This window comes from Haliotis rufescens, unplaced genomic scaffold (assembly GCF_023055435.1).
Source record: "Haliotis rufescens isolate VD_foot unplaced genomic scaffold, xgHalRufe1.0.p SCAF_4, whole genome shotgun sequence".
In the NCBI taxonomy this organism is placed as follows: Eukaryota; Metazoa; Mollusca; class Gastropoda; order Lepetellida; family Haliotidae; genus Haliotis; species Haliotis rufescens.
Genome location: NW_025964112.1, coordinates 64485130 through 64507961, shown reverse-complemented (window position 1 = coordinate 64507961; position 22832 = coordinate 64485130). Strand labels below are relative to the sequence as shown.

General features: G+C 45.4%; 1 protein-coding gene across 1 annotated transcript; it reads right to left on the bottom strand.

Annotated features, from left to right (window-relative positions):
- Positions 1–12632: 12632 nt before the first annotated feature.
- Positions 12633–21953, bottom strand: LOC125372293 (proline-rich protein 36-like). The gene is made up of 3 exons (XM_048381617.1): positions 21857–21953; positions 15585–16399; positions 12633–15404 (listed from the first exon to the last, which is right to left on the bottom strand). The coding sequence occupies exons 1-3, from the start codon at positions 21951–21953 to the stop codon at positions 12633–12635; spliced, it is 3684 nt and encodes a 1227-aa protein (XP_048237574.1).
- Positions 21954–22832: the final 879 nt, after the last annotated feature.

The window sequence follows — 22832 nt, the reverse complement described above, 5'->3', positions numbered from 1 at the left end:
GCCCGAAGTTCATGTATATTCTGAAACTCTGACTCAGTCCTAAAGTCGAGTAGTCGAGATCGCAGACCGTGTCTTTACTTTATGAAGGTTATCCTTGTTGTTAATAATTACTTAGCTTAGACATTTCATACCCAAACTCACACTGGCGCTCACACAGACTCTCCAACTCTCTCAAACACACACTAACACTAACACACACGGAAGCACACACAAACCAATACACTCATAAACACACACAGAAGCACACACACCAACACACTAACACACAGAAGCACACACACACACCAACACACACACATAAACACACACTATCCATAACACACACACCAACAGACATAAAAGCACACACACATAAACACACGCACACTAACATTAACACTATCACTAACACACACATAAACACAACCTTAACGCATTCACCAACACACATAAACACACTCTAACACACACATACACACTAACACATACATAAATACAAACACATAAACACACATAAACACACACTAACACACACACACACTAACACTCTCGCTCATACTGGACCCTCATCTTCAAGCTCTCCGTCTCTCACACTCACTCATACAAGTCGTTGTATAACTGCTCCAAGGGTCTAAAATGCCGACATTGTATAATGTATAATGTAGTTGTATGAATGAACTACCTTCATACAAAGTAGTTAAACTAATGGGCCCTCCGCTTGTATTGTAAGCAATGTGTGTTGTCATGTTCTGGTTGGGTTATGAACTTCATCCAGAGGGATGCTTTGTTTCTGAATCGGTGAGTACATTGCAGCGAGTCACTGTTGTTGACAATACGTTGTTGACAATGTCAACACGCGTTACTTACGGACCTTTGTTTACGTCCCATCAACCCCGAGTGTACACGCCGCCCACAGGTCAATAACTGACCAGATCGATCGCAAGACCAATCAGACCATACTTACAAATTAGCTTGTTGAAATCAGTGATCCGTGCTAGGAGTCGTTCCAGGTTCAACTGCTAAGTGCATGTAGACCTTCGCGGCTATACATCGGTGTGTGGTCTCAAGTAGGAACTCTGTGTTTCCCAATAACTCGATATGTTTCTTTGGTCACCAGTTCTGTGACATGACTGATTGTGCGTCACTGTACCCTGGCGGTTTGGACCAGTTCATCTGTCAGATACTGATACTGGTGTTTGTGATGACATATTTGCACGTGGTGATTGAGGAGAATCAGTTTTCACCCTGCATATAACGCAACAGACCTCTTTCTCCCAAACTGACACCCGGGTGTTTTCTGCTCTGTGTTTCCGGTCACGGTATTCTATGGTCAGAACTTCAAACTCAAGTAGAAGCGACAAAGTACGCCCACAAATATTATGCTGAGTCTGTAAACGTTTGACCGGTAACTTCAGCCATTCATGAAATCCTAAGACATAATCTACACCCATAACTCTGGAGTTTCCTTTAAACGCATATTGCTGGGTTCTTTCCAATATCCGCCTCCGTGGTCTAGTGGTAGAGCGTCCGCCCGGAGAGCGGAAGGTCCGGGGTTCGATCCCCGGCCGCGTCATACCAAAAGACGTTAAAAGATGGTACTTGTTGTTACCCTGTCTGGCGCTCGGCATTAAGGGGCTAAAACAAGGACTGGTCGGCTCGGAGTCAGTATACTGTGTCTGAGTGGAGTATTCATGTTAAACTGCGGCATGGTATCTCAGTGAGCTAGCACTATAAATCGGCATCAGTCCGGGCTAGTACAAGCAGCCACACACACGTACATGCACGTCGCTACATAAGTGCAATAACCGTGGACGCGACGTTAAACACAATTTCACCTCACCTCATCTTTCCAATATGCTTTAGAAATCTATCTACTGAACTTCTGGTTAATTGGACCTATCGTCCCCTCCACAAGACAGTGAGTGAGTTGGGTTTAACGCCGCTTTGACTGTATCCCACTGGCAGTTATATCACGCCGTTTCAACTTTTCACAGCGAACAGCTGCGCCTTAGACGACAGGACCACCCGCGTCCCCCTTACACAAGAAAGAAGAAGGTAACACACTCCAGAATCATAGAGGTAACTCAGTATTAAGTGTTTGCAGTAAATGTGACACTTCTGTTGCAGTTTTGGAGGTACTCATCGCTGAACAGCGAACGGCGGCATCTTCGACGACTCGGCCACCCCCGCCCCATATGTTTACCAATTAAAGTCCAGCTATTATTACTCTACAGGTTGTGTTAAAGTTAGTCTGTCATACAGACTCTGAAACAAATATATCCAATACAGCCCATGCAAGTCTATAATATTTGGCAAGTCTAAATTACTGTAATTGAAGAAAGTCTCTGGGCTCCTTTTTATTATCTTTTATTACTATAATTTAACGACATTTTTTGTGTGTAAAATATGTTTATTTCAGAGACTAGATGTTAGTCTATGCTAAAGTACTAAAGGGACCGGCCATATATTGAGATGGTGATATGAGTGAAAGATACATGTAACCTGTATCAATACTGTTACGTTCATGAACAGAATTTACCACTTGAACAGTGTACCTTTCGGATTCAAATTAAAGGTATATTAATTCATATGACCTTCATATCAGTATGTTATATTACATATTAAGTACATTGTATCTTGCTTTGCTATCTGCTACAATAAACGAAAGGTTTGAAAGAATGATGCCATGTTCATCTGATGTTACAATGTCTGATAACCATTTAGCTTTCACACAACCAGAGTAGACAAGGACATCACATAGATAGCATTGGATTAATTCCAACAATCTGTCACAGTGAGTGAGTGAGTGAGTTGGGTTTAACGCCGCTTTTAATAGTATCCCAGTCATATCGCGGCGTGTCAGCTTAATGTGGGAGGAAAGCCCGAAGTGATGCAGGTCTCAGACAGTTACCACTTCGGTGAAACCCACGAGCACAGGTATGGTGCTGACAAACCTAGAAACATAATTGGGGCGAACCGGGATTCGAACCCACAATCATAGGTTTCTGGCGTGCCCAAGGGACGCAACTCTGCACAGCGAATCGCGGCGCCTTAGACGACTGGGCCACCCGTGCCCCCAATCTGTCACAGTATTGACATGTAAACATTTATTGTCATTTTGGATTTCTTCATGTAAACTGACGGGTAAAAAGAAGTATACACCACCCATGTTTGATGGTGGCTAAAAATGAAACAAACAAGAAATGGTTCTTCGATAGTATTTCAAGGACGGGAGTCAGTGAGTCCACATCATCATCAACTGTACAAGAAATCAGACAATGGGCGACAAATTTGGGGGATGTATGTAATCTCCATCAGTTTCAGGGGTACAAGATTTGTTCAGAATCATTCATAAAGCTTGGGTCAATATTTCGGACGTTCAGTTTTCGAAGCAAAATTGAAAAAACAAACTTTACAATTTAATCGTTAGGGTATACTTAAACCTTCGCGGAAACAAACCAATGAGATTTTGCGGCTTTGAACTATTCAAAGGTTTTACGCTATTGTGGGCCCTTTGGTAACCAAATCAACTGGGCGGTTTGTCCCCCAATGAAACAGGTGACTTCCGGTATTTTCCCGAGGCAAGAGAGTTACTGACTGCAAAAGTTCACTTTTTAGAGTTAACTCCCTTGTATCGGAAAGATTACTTCCGATACTCTAATACCTCAGTGTCAGCAGTGGGCGTGTGTGGGTATTGGATGGGTGGAAAAAAACAAGTTTCTGGTTGTACATACTAGATGTCCTGAAATGATGATTCGCATTTGTTAGGCTTGTATGTTTAGAAGTGACCGGAAAAAAGATTATGTTCCCTTTCAGATAATATACTGGTCCCAAAGGCTGTTTTAATTTAAGGCCGTCTGTATCCCCCAAACCTTCTAGTACCTGTCCTCTTGTAGTGTATGGGAATTTAGGTGAGGGGGCGGTTTCTGGGGCTTATGATGCAGGCCTTGTCTGGCACACCGTCGCATCATTTATAATGTAAATCACATGCTGTTTTCCCCAGAACTGTTCGTGTGTGCAATATAGAGCATCGTTCCCAGGCGTCACCAGCATCAACACGGTCGCTACTTGGACACACTGGCCACTCAGGGTCCATCTGTTATACTGCCCACTGGTCTTTCTTGCGTCTTCCAGGTAAGTGGTCATCAAGCTACAGCCTCGTACACGTAGACCAGTACACAATAAACTCACTTTACAAATATTAAACTGTTGTTTGGTGAAAGGACCTTCAACAAGAACGAGTTTGTTTGTATGAGCCCCACTTATGATCATATGTTTGTAACACAATGAGTGCCATAAATCACTAATACAATTACCCAATGCTGTTTCATACACTCGTCAACGGTAATAACCGCCCACCAATCACGCTGGGAAATATACGACCAGTGGCGTTTATTATGAGACCAAACAGACCATGAATGGGATTTCATAATATGCATCTAAACAAAAGCTCCATCAAATTAATAAGTTAATAATCTGTCAGACTTGCACAGGCTGAGCTGTGGTTAGCCATATGTTCAGCACATAATGCGTGTATTTTAGTATGGTGAAGTTCGGTATGCTTTTCCCTATCCGTACGGTGGAACTCGCAATGACCATATGTGCCGGAATCAGAAAATCCGATACGCGTAAAAACCTAAACAAAAGGCCAAAAGAAAGCATCGACTTGAAAATTGGATTTGACCAAAAAACACGTTACGGGGCTGGAAACAGTCACCGAAACACTGCAAAGTTAAGGCCCAAAAGACAACTATGTACCCGTATCAAATTAATCAAAATAAATGAACCATTTCTTGTTTGATTTATGTTTAGGCACCATCAAACATGGGTCTTTATGTTCCGTTGCTCGGCAGTTTATTTATTAATTGCACCATGAACACAAGCCACATTTGATTGTATCGTCAAGTGTGATGTTATTGAAATATTAATTTGGACATGATTACAGAAGGTGGCAGACAGTGTGTACAATGTGCAGTACACCAGGTAGTACAATAGATTATTCTCCTCTGTGAATAGCCTGCCACACTCATTTCTATCGTGTGTAACATATACTAGCCACACGGAGAAAATATATTCTGGATTGAAATACAACACAGCAAGAACAAAATGATGCAGACGCTGTAGCAGCTGAATGATCGGACCATAAGAAAATGTCAACGGGACCTGAACAACATCTGTTACGATGACGTCAGAAGATTAAAATGGAGTAGGGGGTCATACGACAAAGTCACAAAGTCAATAACGGGTATGACCACCCTGTGCGTGAATCACAGCAGTGCATCGGCGACGCATGGAGTCCACCAAATGGGCATGGAAGGCCTGGGGAATGGCCTGCCATATCCTCCTCAAATCCTGTGCCAAGTCACGGACGTTATCTGGAGGATGTGGAAGACGACGCAGACGGCGCTCCATTTCATCCCACACATGCTCTATTGGGGAGAGATCTGGAGAAACTGCAGGTCATGGCAGAAACATGACATTGTTATGGTGAAGGAAATCCATTGCGACCCTAGCCGTGTGAGGACTAGCGTTGTCCTGTTGAAATGTCAATCCCGGGCCATGACGTTGCAGGACAGGAATGACCACAGGCCTCAGAATCTGATCTCTGTAGCCCTGACCAACCACCAAAGGGGTTCGGTGCCGTGCTGTTATCCCACCCCAAATCATCACAGAGCCACCTCCAAAACGATTCCTCTCCACAATACAGTTGCGTGCATAACGTTCTCCCAAACGCCGGTAGACACGTTGGCGCCCGTCACTGTGGGAAATGTTGAACCTCGATTCATTTGTAAAGACAACATTTCTCCACCATATTCGAGGTTGGCGAACATGATTTCGACACCATCTTAGACGGTTGACTCGATGACGGTGTGTCAGGATGGGACGTATGGCAGGGCGTCGTGGTCAAATCCCGTACTGACGTAAACGATTCCTGACAGTGTTGGGATGGATACGGCGCAGTCCAGGAATTGTATGGGACGTCGTTACTGCCGTTTGGAACCTGTGTCGGAGATGTGTAACTCGAATCCATCTGTCCTGTCTTGGCGTCGTTACTCGGGGACGTCCTGAACGTGGGTGGTCGGCAACGTCATTTGTGTTCTGATAACGCCTCACCAATGCCGATATCGTGTTACGATGGCATTGGAAATGTGTTGCCACCTGTTGTTGCCTCATTCCCGCTAGGATCATTCCAATGGCTTCATGACGCTGTGCAGCTGTCAATCTTGGCATGATTTGCTTGTGATATGCTTGTGTCTGCGCCTGAGAAGTTTTGAATTTTTGAATGAACACAGATCATGCTTTCCAAAGTGACAGCGAATTTTGAGTTGCACATGCTGTGTACAGCTGCACAGGATGCACGTGCAGTAACACATTGCACGTCCATAGGCCCCCATCAATGACGTCATATCGCATGGCACGTGCATGAGCGTTTGAATGTCTCCAATAATTGCTGTGTTCAAACCTATATTTCATATATGGACGGTGTGCCCTTATATCTATATTTTCTCCGTGCACAGTTTCTTAATGTGGCTAGTATATGTACACTTTTTACCAATGTCGTATAGTCTGTCACAACTCCGTAGGGAAAAGAGTTCGTAACCTCTGTAACATTGGTCCTGTTAATTTGTATAACATATTACAATCTTAGAAACAAATATATTCCGGGAAAATATTATGTCCATCCTACATTACATAAATTCAACATACTGTTGCCATCATGCCATGCTGAAACCATGACAAACCTCTCATTATATATATTCCATACCATGAATATTAGAAGATCTTTAATATCCATTGTGGACCTGATTATCTAAATGTACAATGGGCCGATGGCCTACAGTGCGAAATGAATCAAGAATATCGTAACTCCGTAGGGGGCGGCTCGTTACTTTATATGCTTTTCACTCAGATATTTTAAAGAGTTTATTTCCAATATAAGAAAATAAGAATCTTATTTATATTACTTTTCACGACTAAACGTCCTTCGTGTCTTCAATATTTGTGACAACGTCGTCATGCTAAAAAATGTGATATATTATATGATGAACACATACACATAAATGTCTGCATGATGAAACATAATTATCGATCATATCCTTTTGGCTGTAGGTGCCTCGTATCATCAAGTTCGCCATGATGTCTAAGGACCGCCTCCATGGTCTTGTGGTAGAGCGTTCGATCCCGGGCCGCGTCATACAAAAAGACGTTAAAAGATTGTACTTGTTGTTACCCTGTCTGGCGCTCGGCATTAAGGGGCTAAAACAAGGACTGGTCGGCTCGGAGTCAGTATACTGTGTCTGAGTGGGGTATTCATGTTAAACTGCGGCATGGTATCTCAGTGAGCTAGCACTATAAATCGGCATCAGTCCGGACTAGTACAAGCAGCCACACACACACATACACGTGCATGCACGTCGCTATATAAGTGCAATAATCTTGGACGCGACGTTAAACCCAATTTCACCTCACCTCACATGATGTCTAAGTGGACATGGACATGCGTGTAATGATTTCAAGGTATGAAAATAGTCAATTAAACGTGTCCTGGATATTATAAAGGTCAATCAACTGCAATTCAACTGACCATTCCCCTTTTGTTGCCCTGTAAGATTCATATGTATACATTCAACATGTAATATATTTACCACATAATTATCCCGGACGCCGCTATCCGGGTACACAGATCCCAGAGGAACAAACACTGCCTATGTCAAGGTTGAGTGAGTGAGTGAGTTGGGTTTAACGCCGCTTTTATTAGTATTCCAGTTATATCACGGCGTGTCAGCTTAATGTGGGAGGAAAGCCCGAAGTGATGCAGGTCTCAGACGTTTACCACTTCGGTGAAACCCACGAGCACGGGTATGGTGCTGACAAACCTAGAAACATAATCGGGGCGAACCGGGATTCGAACCCACAATCATAGGTTTCTGGCGTGCCCAAGGGACGCAATTCTGCACAGCGAATCGCGGCGCCTCAGACGACTGGGCCACCCGTGCCATGTGTTCTGTGCGAGTGACCTTTTCTTTTTCTTTCTGCATTCTTACCCACGGTGGTACAAAAGCGTATTTCACAAACAACTATATGTTCAACAAAAGTAATAATTCAGACAGGAAGGGTATATGTAAGTATTATTTCTGAAGTATACTGAACAACAAAAGTTCCTGTGACATTGAATAAGATTTAATGCAAAGTTATGTTTTTTACCAAATCTGAAACAATTTCGGTTTGCAACAGATAAAGACTCCTGTAAGTGTTCAAATGGCTTAAATTGCCATACTGACTTCAGAAAATGCTTGATTTCATTAAAAAAAAACATGGACATGCCAAAATGTCAATTCACAAATCAATAGCGTGTGTGTCCACCTCTGGTTGCGATGCAAGCAACACATCTTCGTCTCATGGAATGGACCAGGCGTCAATCAAAGCCCTGTGGGATATCTGTCAATATCTGCTGGAGCATGTTTCGAAGTTCCTGGAGTGTCTGTGGAACACGTGGTTGACGTCGAAGGTGCCAATCCATCTCATCCCACATGTGCTCGATTGGTGAGAGATCAGGGGAGCGAGCCGTCCAGGGGATGACATTCACGTTGTTTTATTGAAGAGAATCCTGAACAAGTCGAGCAATATGAGGCCGGGCGTTGTCAGGTTGAAAGGTAATGCCTGGGCCATGACGACGAAAAAACGGTAGAACAACAGGGCCGGTGATCTCGTCGCGGTAGTTTCAGATTTCCCTCTACCTGTACATTCAGATTTCCCACTACCACTATCAAATTCTTGGGTAGTGAAATGCATGGGGCTTGCATAAAAGTCAACTTTTGCATGGAATGCATGCTTTTCTGTAGCAGTTGCGTTTTTGTGACTTGACTCCATACATGTACTACAACATTGAAATCCAAACTTTACTTGTTTGAAAAATACACTAAATTATTGGTACCACAGGGACTTTTGTTGTTAAGTATATTTGTAGACATTGAAAATAAACTTTGACAAAATCTTAATTTCTACTATTTTCGTTGTACAAAGTGGTTGTTTGAGGTTATAAAGATTAGGCCATAAATATAAACATTCTGGTTTATACTCTCGTGTCTACTTCTGATTCTATCAAGCTTTAAATGAATAGTAGAGCTCGTCAGCAATAGCTGGCGAGTTACAAAGGGTACAGGTTCTTTCTGCTCTGGGTATACCAAACCAGCGGCCAGTCTCTACAGGTACATTATAGGTACAGATTCCAAAAGTTAGAAGCCAGAAAGATCTTGTTCTTGGGAGGAGGAGGTATGTTTCACGGATGGGACAGATTAAAATAATTAATAGTAAGTTCCTTTTGAACTATTGCACATTGTACTCCACGGTGATAGTGTGAATTGATCTCTTAACGTTAACGTTACCTTAGAGACCACACATCCACGTGTGTAGGTTAATACGTTTCAGGCATGGACGGCTTCACTGGGGGACGAAAGACGTTGTTATACATAGTAATACTAAATGTCATGTTTACATCCAACTTCTAAAGACTCTGAATATCAGTATTTGTTGTATACTAGAGATTGGACAGTTTTAGTTTTAGAGTTTCTGCCTTACTATTATTGTCCCACAGAGAATGGCCAGTCAACCGTGCCTTTACAGCAGAGACTAGCCAAGGACATGGCTGTTTCAGTGCTTCACCTCCTCGCCGATACTGCAGAAGACGACAGCCTAGGACATTGATGTTTCAGTGTGCTTCATGCGCGCACCGACTACTGCAGAAGAAGGTAGCCTAGGACATTGATGTTTCAGTGTGCTTCATCCACTCACCGACTACTGCAGAAGAAGGTAGCCTAGGACATTGATGTTTCAGTGTGCTTCATCCACTCACCGACTACTGCAGAAGAAGGTAGCCTAGGACATTGATGTTTCAGTGCTTCACCTCCTCGCCGATACTGCAGAAGACGATAGCCTAGTACATTGATGTTTCAGTGCTTCACCTCCTCGCCGATACTGCAGAAGATAGCCCATAACATTGATGTGTCAGTGTGCTTCATCCACTCACCGACTACTGCAGAAGACGATAGCCTAGGACATTGATGTTTCAGTGCTTCGCCCTCTCGCCGATACTGCAGCAGAATAACCCAGGGCGTTGATGTGTCAGTGTGCTAACAAGGAAACTTACGTTATCTTATCTTGTTCGGCAGTTGTCCGTAAACGAGTACAGCTTTGCTCTCAGTAGCGCGAGAATGTAGTAGAGAATGCTCAAGTCTAGGAGAAAAGACTCTCAAACCAAAACTGTATGAATTGATTGAAAGGCATCACTTAGAAGTTGACGGATGTAAATGCGACTTTTCGTTTCTTGCTTTACAACGGTATAAGGGTCTATACAGAAACGTCACCTTAACAGTAAATAGAGAAGTTGTTATCCATAATTTGTGTGTACTTTATACAAGTGTATGGTTGTGGCGTAGAGTATTAATTCTCTACATATGTATTATTCAGGCTTCAGGCGAGACTGTCTGGGTTACCGATACTTGAAGATGGCAATACTGTTAACTCCGTAGAAGTAGACAAGTCAGTTGACGGAAACACTCACGATCCGTCACGGTTTGGTGCCCTCATGTTTTATGTAAACATTTCAGTCCTGTTTTATGTTTGCTTTGTATTGTTTCTTTACAGACAAATGTGGCAAGATTATTAATGATGAATGAATGGTGTGATTAACATCCCACCTTGTCCTATTGTTCCGCCTTTGTTGTTGTGTACAGGATAAAACACGCTCCAGAGTGTTTGTCTGAAGTGACAAACACGACCCCGAGTGTTTACAGTTATAAACAAACAAGAGGAAAAGTGTTTTATCGATCTTATAAACCGAACGAAAAATCAGACACAACATTTATGAACAATTGTATGTTTCCAACACACTTTCATGAACCTTACGGAAACGAATGTTATCATTCGTCACCACTCGCCCCTTTCCGTAACCTGCAAGAAGACTCGTTCCCCTATCGATGACTGTTTGTGCGAAAATACGACAAACCAATCAGAATGAGCGTATGAGTTCGAGTTCTTTGTCAAATAATCCCTCATAAATAATTTTGGATTTCACATATATCTTGCATCTAAAAATATACCCAAGACACAGTTACATGCGTTCAATCATACTGTATAATTCCGCACGTCCTTGTGCTTTAAATTGCATCTGAATTATATATAAGATATGGGGAAATATATGTGAACCATTACGCAACGAGTTGACAATTGTTTTAGGTATGCCCGTTTGCGCTAAGACGGAACCCAGTCGCAATAATGGCCATGAGAGGGGCACGAGTCGCTATTCGGCTTGTCCCGGAATAACACGAGTTAGTCACGAATGGGATGTAATATGTCTCTTGATGGAGTACATGTACTTGAAACAAGCGATTCTTGAAGGCATCGCGGTTTATCAGCGTCCGGCTTCAAATACAAAGGTCGCATGGTCGGTCCCACTCAAATATATAAGCAACATTTGTTGTCTGTTTGGACATTAAGTCAGCATTGTAGTGTGTGTGATGTAGACTGTGTTCAACAGCAAAACAAATCTCTAATGAGGGACATATCCTATAGAATATCCCTGGGTCAGAGAGGTATGCTGTAGAAGGTCCTTACTGAAAGGTTATTCTACGAAAGGAAGTCTGCGATTGGATGACGTCACTAGACGTTTATAAGTGTTCGAATCCTACTATGATTCGAGTGTGATGCTTGGTCCCTCAGCGCAATGCCGTGTTCATGTGTTTCGTCAATAAAAACCAGAGTACCAGGGGCACGGGTAATCACCTGTAGGCAGTATATTAAAATCATACACCCAAAATCTTGGATACAACATTGTAATAACATTCTGTAATACATTCGTTTAATGATCTTGTATTATGTGACTTGTGTCTTGAAATAGTGACTACAAACCTATATCCCCTGCCACCATGTCATATTTCCCCCATACATAGATTAATACAATATCTAACCACCTTACTTGTAATAACCATACAATATGACAGTTTAATGCTTCCAAATACATGGCATGAGTCTTAGAGATATACAATATTTCAACGATTATCTTCAGTGAGATATGTCCCGCATCAAATCTGTTTCATTAATGTTTTTACAGGATGATGACACATACGTATTTTGATAACTGCATTAATCTAAACATGATCTACAACAGGTGAGGTGAAATGGGGTTTAACGTCGCGTTAACGGCGGTCTGATCTACAACATGTATTGTTTATCGAGTGATGCTAGATGATGACAATAATTCAACAAACTGAGCGTTTCTGTTTATCACGTTATGAGTGAGTGAGTGAGTGAGTATAGTTTTACGCTGTTTTTAGCAATATTCCAGCAATATCAGGGCGGAGGACACCAGAAATGGACTTCACACATTGTACCCATGTCAGGAATCGAACCCGGGTCTTCGGCGTGACGAGCTAACGCTTTCACCATTAGGCTACCCGACCGCCCCCTGTCACGTTATGAGATTCACCAAGATGAATGTGGTATGCACGGTATGCTGTAAAATATTCTAGCAACGAAAATACCTTTCCAACATAACGTGTGTTGTAATTGCAGGAACACAGCCAGTGAGTGGGTTCCACATTTGATAGAATATGTACACTGGTGAACATCCTGCTGTTTTCTCGAAACACAGTTCACTACAGTTTCTTCTTGATAAGTTCAATGTGATGCAGCAAGGGGTTGTGGGGAGGATGTGATGCTGCAAGGGGTTGTGGGGAGGATGTGATGCAGCAAGGGGTTGTAGGGAGGATGTGATGCTGCAAGGGGTTGTGGGAGGATGCGATGCAGCAAGGGCCTGTAGGGAGGATGTGATGCTGCAAGGTGGGGAGGATGTGATGCTGCAAGGGGTTGTGGGGAAGGATGTGATGCAGCAAGGGGTTGTGGGGAGGATGTGATGCAGCAAGGGGATGTAGGGAGGATGTGATGCTGCAAGGTGGGGAGGATGTGATGCTGCAAGGTGGGGAGGATGTGATGCTGCAAGGGGTTGTAGGGAGGATGTGATGCTGCAAGGGGTTGTGGGAGGATGCGATGCAGCAAGGGGCTGTAGGGAGGATGTGATGCTGCAAGGTGGGGAGGATGTGATGCTGCAAGGGGTTGTGGGGAAGGATGTGATGCAGCAAGGGGTTGAGGGGAGGATGTGATGCAGCAGGGGGTTGTAGGGAGGATGTGATGCAGCAAGGTGGGGAGGATGTGATGCTGCAATGTGGGGAGGATGTGATGCTGCAAGGTGGGGAGGATGTGATGCAGCAAGGGGTTGTAGGGGGGATGTGATGCAGCAAGGGGTTGTGGGGAGGATGTGATGCAGCAAGGGGTTGTAGGGAGGATGTGATGCAGCAAGGGGTTGTGGGGAGGTTGTGATGCAGCAAGGGGTTTTTGGGAAGGATGTGATGCTGCAAGGGGTTGTGGGGAAGGATGTGATGCAGCAAGGGGTTGTGGGGAAGGATGTGATGCAGCAAGGGGTTGTGGGGAAGGATGTGATGCTGCAAGGGGTTGTGGGGAAGGATGTGATGCAGCAAGGGGTTGTGGGGAAGGATGTGATGCAGCAAGGGGTTGTGGGGAGGATGTGATGCAGCAAGGGGATGTAGGGAGGATGTGATGCTGCAAGGTGGGGAGGATGTGATGCTGCAAGGTGGGGAGGATGTGATGCTGCAAGGTGGGGAGGATGTGATGCAGCAAGGGGTTGTAGGGGGGATGTGATGCAGCAAGGGGTTGTGGGGAGGATGTGATGCAGCAAGGGGTTGTAGGGAGGATGTGATGCAGCAAGGGGTTGTGGGGAGGTTGTGATGCAGCAAGGGGTTTTTGGGAAGGATGTGATGCTGCAAGGGGTTGTGGGGAAGGATGTGATGCAGCAAGGGGTTGTGGGGAAGGATGTGATGCAGCAAGGGGTTGTGGGGAAGGATGTGATGCTGCAAGGGGTTGTGGGGAAGGATGTGATGCAGCAAGGGGTTGTGGGGAAGGATGTGATGCAGCAAGGGGTTGTGGGGAGGATGTGATGCAGCAAGGGGATGTAGGGAGGATGTGATGCTGCAAGGTGGGGAGGATGTGATGCTGCAAGGTGGGGAGGATGTGATGCTGCAAGGTGGGGAGGATGTGATGCAGCAAGGGGTTGTAGGGGGGATGTGATGCAGCAAGGGGTTGTGGGGAGGATGTGATGCAGCAAGGGGTTGTAGGGAGGATGTGATGCAGCAAGGGGTTGTGGGGAGGTTGTGATGCAGCAAGGGGTTTTTGGGAAGGATGTGATGCTGCAAGGGGTTGTGGGGAAGGATGTGATGCAGCAAGGGGTTGTGGGGAAGGATGTGATGCAGCAAGGGGTTGTGGGGAAGGATGTGATGCTGCAAGGGGTTATGGGGAAGGATGTGATGCAGCAAGGGGTTGTGGGGAAGGATGTGATGCAGCAAGGGGTTGTGGGGAGGATGTGATGCAGCAAGGGGTTGTGGGGAGGATGTGATGCAGCAAGGGGTTGTGGGGAGGATGGGATGCAGCAAGGGGCTGTAGGGAGGATGTGATGCTGCAAGGGGTTGTGGGGAGGATGTGATGCAGCAAGGGGTTGTGGGAAGGATGTGATGCAGCAAGGGGTTGTGGGGAGGATGTGATGCAGCAAGGGGCTGTAGGGAGGATGTGATGCTGCAAGGTGGGGAGGATGTGATGCTGCAAGGTGGGGAGGATGTGATGCTGCAAGGGGTTGTGGGGAAGGATGTGATGCAGCAAGGGGTTGTGGGGAGGATGTGATGCAGCAAGGGGCTGTAGGGAGGATGTGATGCTGCAAGGTGGGGAGGATGTGACGCTGCAAGGTGGGGAGGATGTGATGCTGCAAGGGGTTGTGGGGAAGGATGTGATGCAGCAAGGGGTTGTGGGGAGGATGTGATGCAGCAAGGGGTTGTTGGGGGGGGATGTGATGAAGCAAGGGGTTGTGGGGGAGGATGTGATGCTGCAAGGGGTTTTGGGGAAGGATGTGATGCTGCAAGGGATTGTGGGGAAGGATGTGATAATGCAAGGGGTTGTGGGGAAGGATGTGATGCAGCAAGGGGTTGTGGGGAGAATGTGATGCTGCAAGGGGTTGTGGGGAGGATGTGATGCTGCAAGGGGTTGTGGGGAAGGATGTGATGCAGCAAGGGGTTGTGGGGAGAATGTGATGCTGCAAGGGGTTGTGGGGAGGATGTGATGCTGCAAGGGGTTGTGGGGAAGGATGTGATGCAGCAAGGGGTTGTGGGGAGAATGTGATGCTGCAAGGGGTTGTGGGGAGGATGTGATGCTGCAAGGGGTTGTGGGGAGGATGTGATGCTGCAAGGGGGTTGTGGGGAGGATGTGATGCTGCAAGGGGTTGTGGAGAAGGATTTGATGCTGCAAGGGGTTGTTGGGGGGGGGGGGGGGATGTGATGCTGCAAGGGGGTTGTGGGGAGGATGTGATGCTGCAAGGGGTTGTGGAGAAGGATTTGATGCTGCAAGGGGTTGTTGGGGGGGGGGGGGTGATGCTGCAAGGGGGGGGGGGAAGGATGTGATGCAGCAAGGGGTTGTGGGGAAGGATGTGATGCTGCAAGGGGCTGTGGGACGACGGATGCTGCAAGGGGTTATGGGGGAGGATGTGATGCTGCAAGGGGCTGTGGGGAAGGATGTGATGCAGCAAGGGGTTGTGGGAAGGATGTGATGGTGCAAGGGGTTGTGGGGATGATGTGATGCTGCAAAGGGTTGTGGGGAAGGATGTGATGCAGCAAGGGGTTGTTGGGGGGGAAGTGATGCAGCAAGGGGTTGTGGGAAGGATGTGATGCAGCAAGGGGTTGTGGGGAGGATGTGATGCTGCAAGGGGCTGTGGGAATGATGTGATGTTGCAAGGGGTTATGGGGGAGGATGTGATGCAGCAAGGGGTTATGGGGAAGGATGTGATGCAGCAAGGGGCTGTAGGGAGGATGTGATGCTGCAAGGGGATGTGGGAAGGATGTGATGCTGCAAGGGGTTGTGGGGAGGATGTGATGCTGCAAGGTGGGGAGGATGTGATGCAGCAAGGGGTTGTTGGGAAGGATGTGATGCAGCAAGGGGCTGTGGGGGATGTGATGCAGCAAGGGGTTGTTGGGGAGGATGTGATACAGCAAGGGGTTGTGGGGAGGATGTGATGCAGCAAGGGGGTTGTGGGGAGGATGTGATGCTGCAAGGGGTTTTTGGGAAGGATGTGATGCTGCAAGGGGTTGTGGGGAAGGATGTGATGAAGCAAGGGGCTGTGGGGAGGATGTGATGCTGCAAGGGGTTGTGGGGAGGATGTGATGCAGCAAGGGGCTGTGGGGGATGTGATGCAGCAAGGGGTTGTTGGGGAGGATGTGATACAGCAAGGGGTTGTGGGGAGGATGTGATGCAGCAAGGGGGTTGTGGGGAGGATGTGATGCAGCAAGGGGGTTGTGGGGAGGATGTGATGCTGCAAGGGGTTTTTGGGAAGGATGTGATGCTGCAAGGGGTTGTGGGGAACGATGTGATGCAGCAAGGGGTTGTGGGGAAGGATGTGATGCTGCAAGGGGTTGTGGGGGAGGATGTGATGCTGCAAGGGGGATGTATGTGGGTGGATGTAGTTTAACCCCGCACTCAGCAGTATTCTAGCTGTATGACGGCGGTATGGTAATAACTGAGTCTGCACCAGACAATCCTGTCATTGACACCATGAGCATCGATCTACGCCATTGGAATACAATGATATGCATCAACTGAAGACCAATTCTAAACCAGATCTTCGAGGGAGTAGTACACATCTGCCACTCCTGTATATAAGAATTTAATGATTTATCCCTTGGCCATGAGGTCACACTTATTGATTTTATGGCATCAGATATATGAAATATTCGCATAAAGCAAACTGTTCCCAGCGCATTGACGAACGATATAGAGGATCTTTTAAGCAGTCATGTTTGCTACTGCAGCCATCGATCATTGAAAATCATCAAAAGGTTGCTTAATATGAAAGCTTCCATTATGTCCACATAGTTAACTTTTCACATTTTTTAAAAACCGTATTTATGAGGATTGATTACCTGTTCTGGTGACCTCAACGAAGCCTGTTCAACTAGCGACATCATCAAGGAGGCCAGAGACCTCGTCAAGGAGGACGCGTATTCCTAGTTAGGCGACTCTAGGTGGCAAGTGTCGGGTCGTGAGCCGATACGTACAGAGAGCATATAATAAATATACTCACTCCAGGCACCCTAGTTCTGACTGATGCCAGGGCAGTTTCTTTATTGAATTCAAATAAGAACAATGCTACATAATGAAGAAGGATCTAATGAACATCCTACAAACAATAAAAAACAATATGTAGACACGTATGTGATCGAAATATAATGACATGTTCAGCAAATATGAGGAAGTTCAGTGCTAACGGGTGGATGGCATCATTTTCCCTTCAAAGTGTAAAATCAAAATACAGAGTATTGTATAAATCTTACACTAGTATATTTTATGTCCGCTTCAACTGCTGTCAGTGGCGATACTTTATCATGTTAAATGGAAAACGTCAATGTGATTACTGTCCCGAGTGGATTATACAAACCAATAAACTAGTGTTCACATCCACACACAACTCGGTGTACAGGCAATCTACAGGTTGTTCGCGGTGTGACAAAATGAAACGAGCTGTTGGTGTTTTGTCTGAGACAAGTATGGTAGAATAATTAGACCTTTTTTCTATTTTACGAATCCAAATACTGAAAAAGATCGCAGGTAAGTCGAAAGGAAAATACAACTGCTTTCAACGGGACTTTATTGGATTTGTCGGCAGCTGGTATCACTGGTTCTAGCCCTCTAAAGAATGCTGGATAACGTGAAATGGAGCTGGTCATTTCTGTATTGATTGTATTCAATTATTGACAAATGCATTCACGATAGGGTTTCATTCAATATTTGAGTAGATACCAATTTGTTCAGATTGTTTATTATCAATACGATATTTACTTTCAGCGGAGCATAAAATTTGCAATACAGATGTTGTTAATTTTCCCCGATTTTAAAGGTCTGCGGATCCGAAAACAAAGCAGGAACAAACATGGAAGGGCCCAGACAGATGAGTGAGTTGGGTTTAACGCCGCTTTTAACAGTATAACAGTTATACCGCGGCGTGTCAGCTTCATGTGGGAGGAAAGCCCGAAGTGATGCAGGTCTGAGACGTTTACCACCTCGGTGAAAACCACGAGCACCGGTATGGTGCTGACAAACCTAGAAACATAATAGGGGCGAACCGTGCTTCGAAACCACAATCATAGGTTTCTGGTGTACCCAAGGGACGCAACTCTGCACAGCGAAAAGCATACTAAGTTCATCCCAGAGATGCCATTTAACTATCTGCATATGATATTTATGACGGAGAAAGAGGTATTAAACCGGAGATAAAGATTTGATTTTAATTAGAACGAATTGTCATCTTCTTTGTCAGTATGTATAACTGAGGGTGAAAGTAAGTCTACTTGCCATCCTCCTAATGATGGAGCTTATAAATGATTTCACTTGCTGCTCCGGGCGGTCGGGCAGCCTAATGGTTAAGGTTCGCTCGTCATGCCGAAGACCCGGTTCCGATTCCCACATTGTGTGAATCTCATTTCTGGATTCGCCCTCCGTGATATTGCTGGAATATTGCAAGCCCATATTCACTAACTTACTGTTGCTACTCTGAGTCAGTGTGAGTGAGGGTGTGAATGTTCCACTTCCATGTTGCAGTCTTATATGTTCCAGTCCAGCCAGGGGCGGTCGGGTAGCCTAGTGGTTAAAGCGGGGTTCGAATCCCGACATGGGTACAATGTGTGAAGCCCATTTCTGGTGTCCCCCGCCGTGATATCGCTGGAATAATGCTAAAAGCGGCGTAAAACCTAACTCACTCACTCACTCACTCCAGTCCAGACACGAGGGGTGGCAGAAAGTTTACGAGCCTAACTGCGAGGGACGTTTAGTGCACCCTTAACAGTTTGCTGTTATTAAGCACAATACTTTCCATTCTTAGGGATCGACCATTTGATATTCTGGGCATGGGGCCTTGGATTTTGTATTGAGATAACAAAACATTTTAGCTTCAGCTGCAAAGCAAGATTGTCCTTTAAATAAAACTATGAGCCTGAATTATTTTTAAGAAAAACACCTTGCAACAATGTAATTCTAGTGGCAGGCAATGTCTTATTTTTTCAAAGGTCTGAAATATATACTAGCCACATTAAGAAACTGTGCACGGAAAAAATATAGATATAAGGGCACACCGTCCATATATGAAATATAGGTTTGAACACAGCAATTATTGGAGACATTCAAAATTCGCTGTCACTTTGGAAAGCATGAGGCGTTATCAGAACACAAATGACGTTGCCGACCACCCACGTTCAGGACGTCCCCGAGTAACGACGCTAAGACAGGACAGATGGATTCGAGTTACACATCTCCGACACAGGTTCCAAACGGCAGTAACGACGCCCCAGACAATTCCTGGACTGCGCCGTATCCATCCCAACACTGTCAGGAATCGTTTACGTCAGTACGGGATTCGACCACGACGCCCTGCCATACGTCCCATCCTGACACACCGTCATCGAGTCAACCGTCTAAGATGGTGTCGAAATCATGTTCGCCAACCTCGAATATGGTGGAGGAATGTTGTCTTTACAGATGAATCGAGGTTCAACATTTCCCACAGTGACGGGCGCCAATGTGTCTACCGGCGTTTGGGAGAACGTTATGCACGCAACTGTATTGTGGAGAGGAATCGTTTTGGAGGTGGCTCTGTGATGATTTGGGCACGGCACGGCACCGAACCCCTTTGGTGGTTGTTCAGGGCAATCTCACCGGTGTTGGCTACAGAGATCAGATTCTGAGGCCTGTGGTCATTCCTTTCCTGCAACGTCATGGCCCGGGATTGACATTTCAACAGGACAACGCTCGTCCTTTACACGGCTAGGGTCGCAATGGATTTCCTTCACCATAACAATGTCATGTTACTGCTATTGCCTGCAGTTTCTCCAGATCTCTTCCCAATAGAGCATGTGCGGGATGAAATGGAGCGCCGTCTGTGTCGTCTTCCACATCCTCCAGATAACGTCCGTGACTTGGCACAGGATTTGAGGAGGATATGGCAGGACATTACCCAGGCCTTCCATGCCCATTTGGTGGACTCCATGCGTCGCCGATGCACTGCTGTGATTCACGCACAGGGTGGTCATACCCGTTATTGACTTTGTGACTTTGTCGTATGACCCCCTACTCCGTTTTGATCTTCTGACGTCATCGTAACAGATGTTGTTCAGGTCCCGTTGACATTTTCTTATGGTCCGATCAGTCAGCTGCTACAGCGTCTGCATCATTTTGTTCTTGCTGTGTTGTATTTCAATCCAGAATATATTTTCTCCGTGCACAGTTTCTTTATGTGGCTAGTATATTAATTTTTGTCAAGAATTTTCAGGGACAGTTTATTTCTTCCAATGAAATCCCCAGAATATCAAGTGGTAGTCTGCATATGAACTAAATACACAACCAGGTACAATATTCCTGCAGGCATAAAAGTGACTAGGTTTTCTCTGTTGTTGAAAATGAACGAAATTGGCTGCCGCGCTGTCATCATCTGAAAAGATGAACAGTCATCCAAGCGGACAGTGTCAACTTTAGGGGATGGTGCTTGTTCCTTCGTTTCTGTCGAGAGGTATGCAGCGGAGTTCAAGAGAAGAGAGAGCTTCTAAGATGATCCAAGATGAGGAAGTCCTTCAACTGCTCCGACTAAGGAAAGGGTTGATAAAATACATGACACTATAGTCGATGACTCAACACACGTCACAGAGCCAATACAGTAGATATCTCTCGTGATCGAGTTACGAACATTCTGAAAAATGAGCCCGGCACGACTAATGTTTCGGAAAGCTGGGCTCCAAGGCTTCGGATTTCTGATCAGAAACGGTCCAGGTTCTCTCGAGAAAATGTACATAGTTTTAAAGAAGACCAAACTGATTTTGCTGAGCGATGTGTAAGCATGGGTTCACTGCTATCAGCCTTAGACTAAACAACAGTCAAGGCAATGGAAACATCTATGTCTGTCCAGCTGGCAAAGTGATGGCTTCGGTTTTCTTGGGTTTCAAAGGAATCCAACTGGTTGACTGTTTCCGAAAGACAATACCTTTAATAGCCAGGATTATGATATTCTGCTCAGGCAACTGCATGAGAATACCAAGTAAACGCCGTGGAAAATTCACTAAAGTCTGTGGTTTCCAATGCATGTTGTGGCTTTGAACTCAACTGAAATAGAATGCCAGTGGTTCTTGGTCATATTAATGAGGGTCGTTTTCACTAAACATTCAGTTAACGAAGTGGATCTTGAAAACTGCCATGCGAAGAGTCAGTATTCAATTAATGCGACAAATAATGATGTTCATCGACTTGAAGCTAGTGAATCACAAGCGTCAGTTGCATAGCCCATCGGCAACATGATACCACTAGAGATCTTCAAGGATGAGGGAGACACAGCATCGTCACAGCAGCCCAGTATCCGGGTCCTTCCCCTTCGAAGCAGGACCTACCTGCTGTAGGTCCTATACCTGAACAGGCTATATCTGTAACTGTTTATGGGGTGCCAGAATCCAAGCTAAAGTTCTACGTTGGCATTAACTTTACCTCTGCAGCAGTGGTGTCGAATAATACGTCATCAGTGGTTTCCAAGTTGTTGGCTTGGCGTGGCGTGGCGTGCCATGTGGTGGCGTGCCATGTGGTGGCGCGGCGTGGCGTGGCGTGGCCCAGTGCACAAGAAGTCGACAGATTCGGTGGAGGAAGTCATAAAAGTGGGGAACAATCTCTTACGGTCGAAGAACAGATTTTGTATATATTCAGGGCAAGTCCACAGGATCCAGTTTCTGTGACCAGACCTTACCCTCTCTTGTCCTGCCTCTGCAAGCACTTGGCGCCATGGCAATGTTCATCCATACACAGCACTCATCTGAGCTAGTTTTCGTGGAGGAGTTGACCATATTTCATCCAAATGTTGAGTATCTGTGGAATGATCTCAGACGGTTAAGTCAACTTCATCCAGGGCTACAGAATCTGCAGCAATATTGCCAAGTTCTGCAAGAAGAATGGGCTGCAATTCCACAGAGCGTCATCAGAAGGATTATTGGTTCCATGGGCAGTTGGTGTCGTGTACAGCTTTCAAAACCTTGTAATAATCAAAAGAATAGTGAGGCAAGGTGAAATAGGGTTTAATGTGGTGTCCAAGATTGTAACACTTATATATAGCAACACCTGCTGCTGCACTAGTCAGGACTAATGCAGATTTTATAGCCACTGAGATACCATGCCACAGTATAAAAAGAATACCCCACTCAGACAAGGTATACTGACTCCAAGCCAACCAGTAATTGTTTTATCCCCTAACTGCGAGCACCAGGCAGGGTAACAACAAGTACCATCTATTAACGTCTTTTGGTATGAGTCGGGCAGGGACCCACAATGCTCCATCCACTAGACCATGGAAGCGGTCAGTCACAGAATGAATGTCTTACAGACATGTATATACACCTCAACCTTTGATAGGGATGTTCTAAGTGAACAGCTTGGGGATAAATCTGACTGGATGTTTGGAGATGTATAAATACCATGATTGGGCATGAAGTGACACATTAAGCTTCAGTAATAATAAACAAAGTAAACACTAAAATATGTTGCCATCTCCCTATGGATTTGTTTGTTAGCCGTTTAACACGGCACTCAGCAATATTCCAGCTATATGACGGCAGTCTGTAAATTATCGAGGCTGGACCAGACAATCCAGTGATTAACATGAGCATCGATCCATGCAACTGGGATATGATGATATGCATCAACCAAGTCAGCGAACCTGACTACCTGAT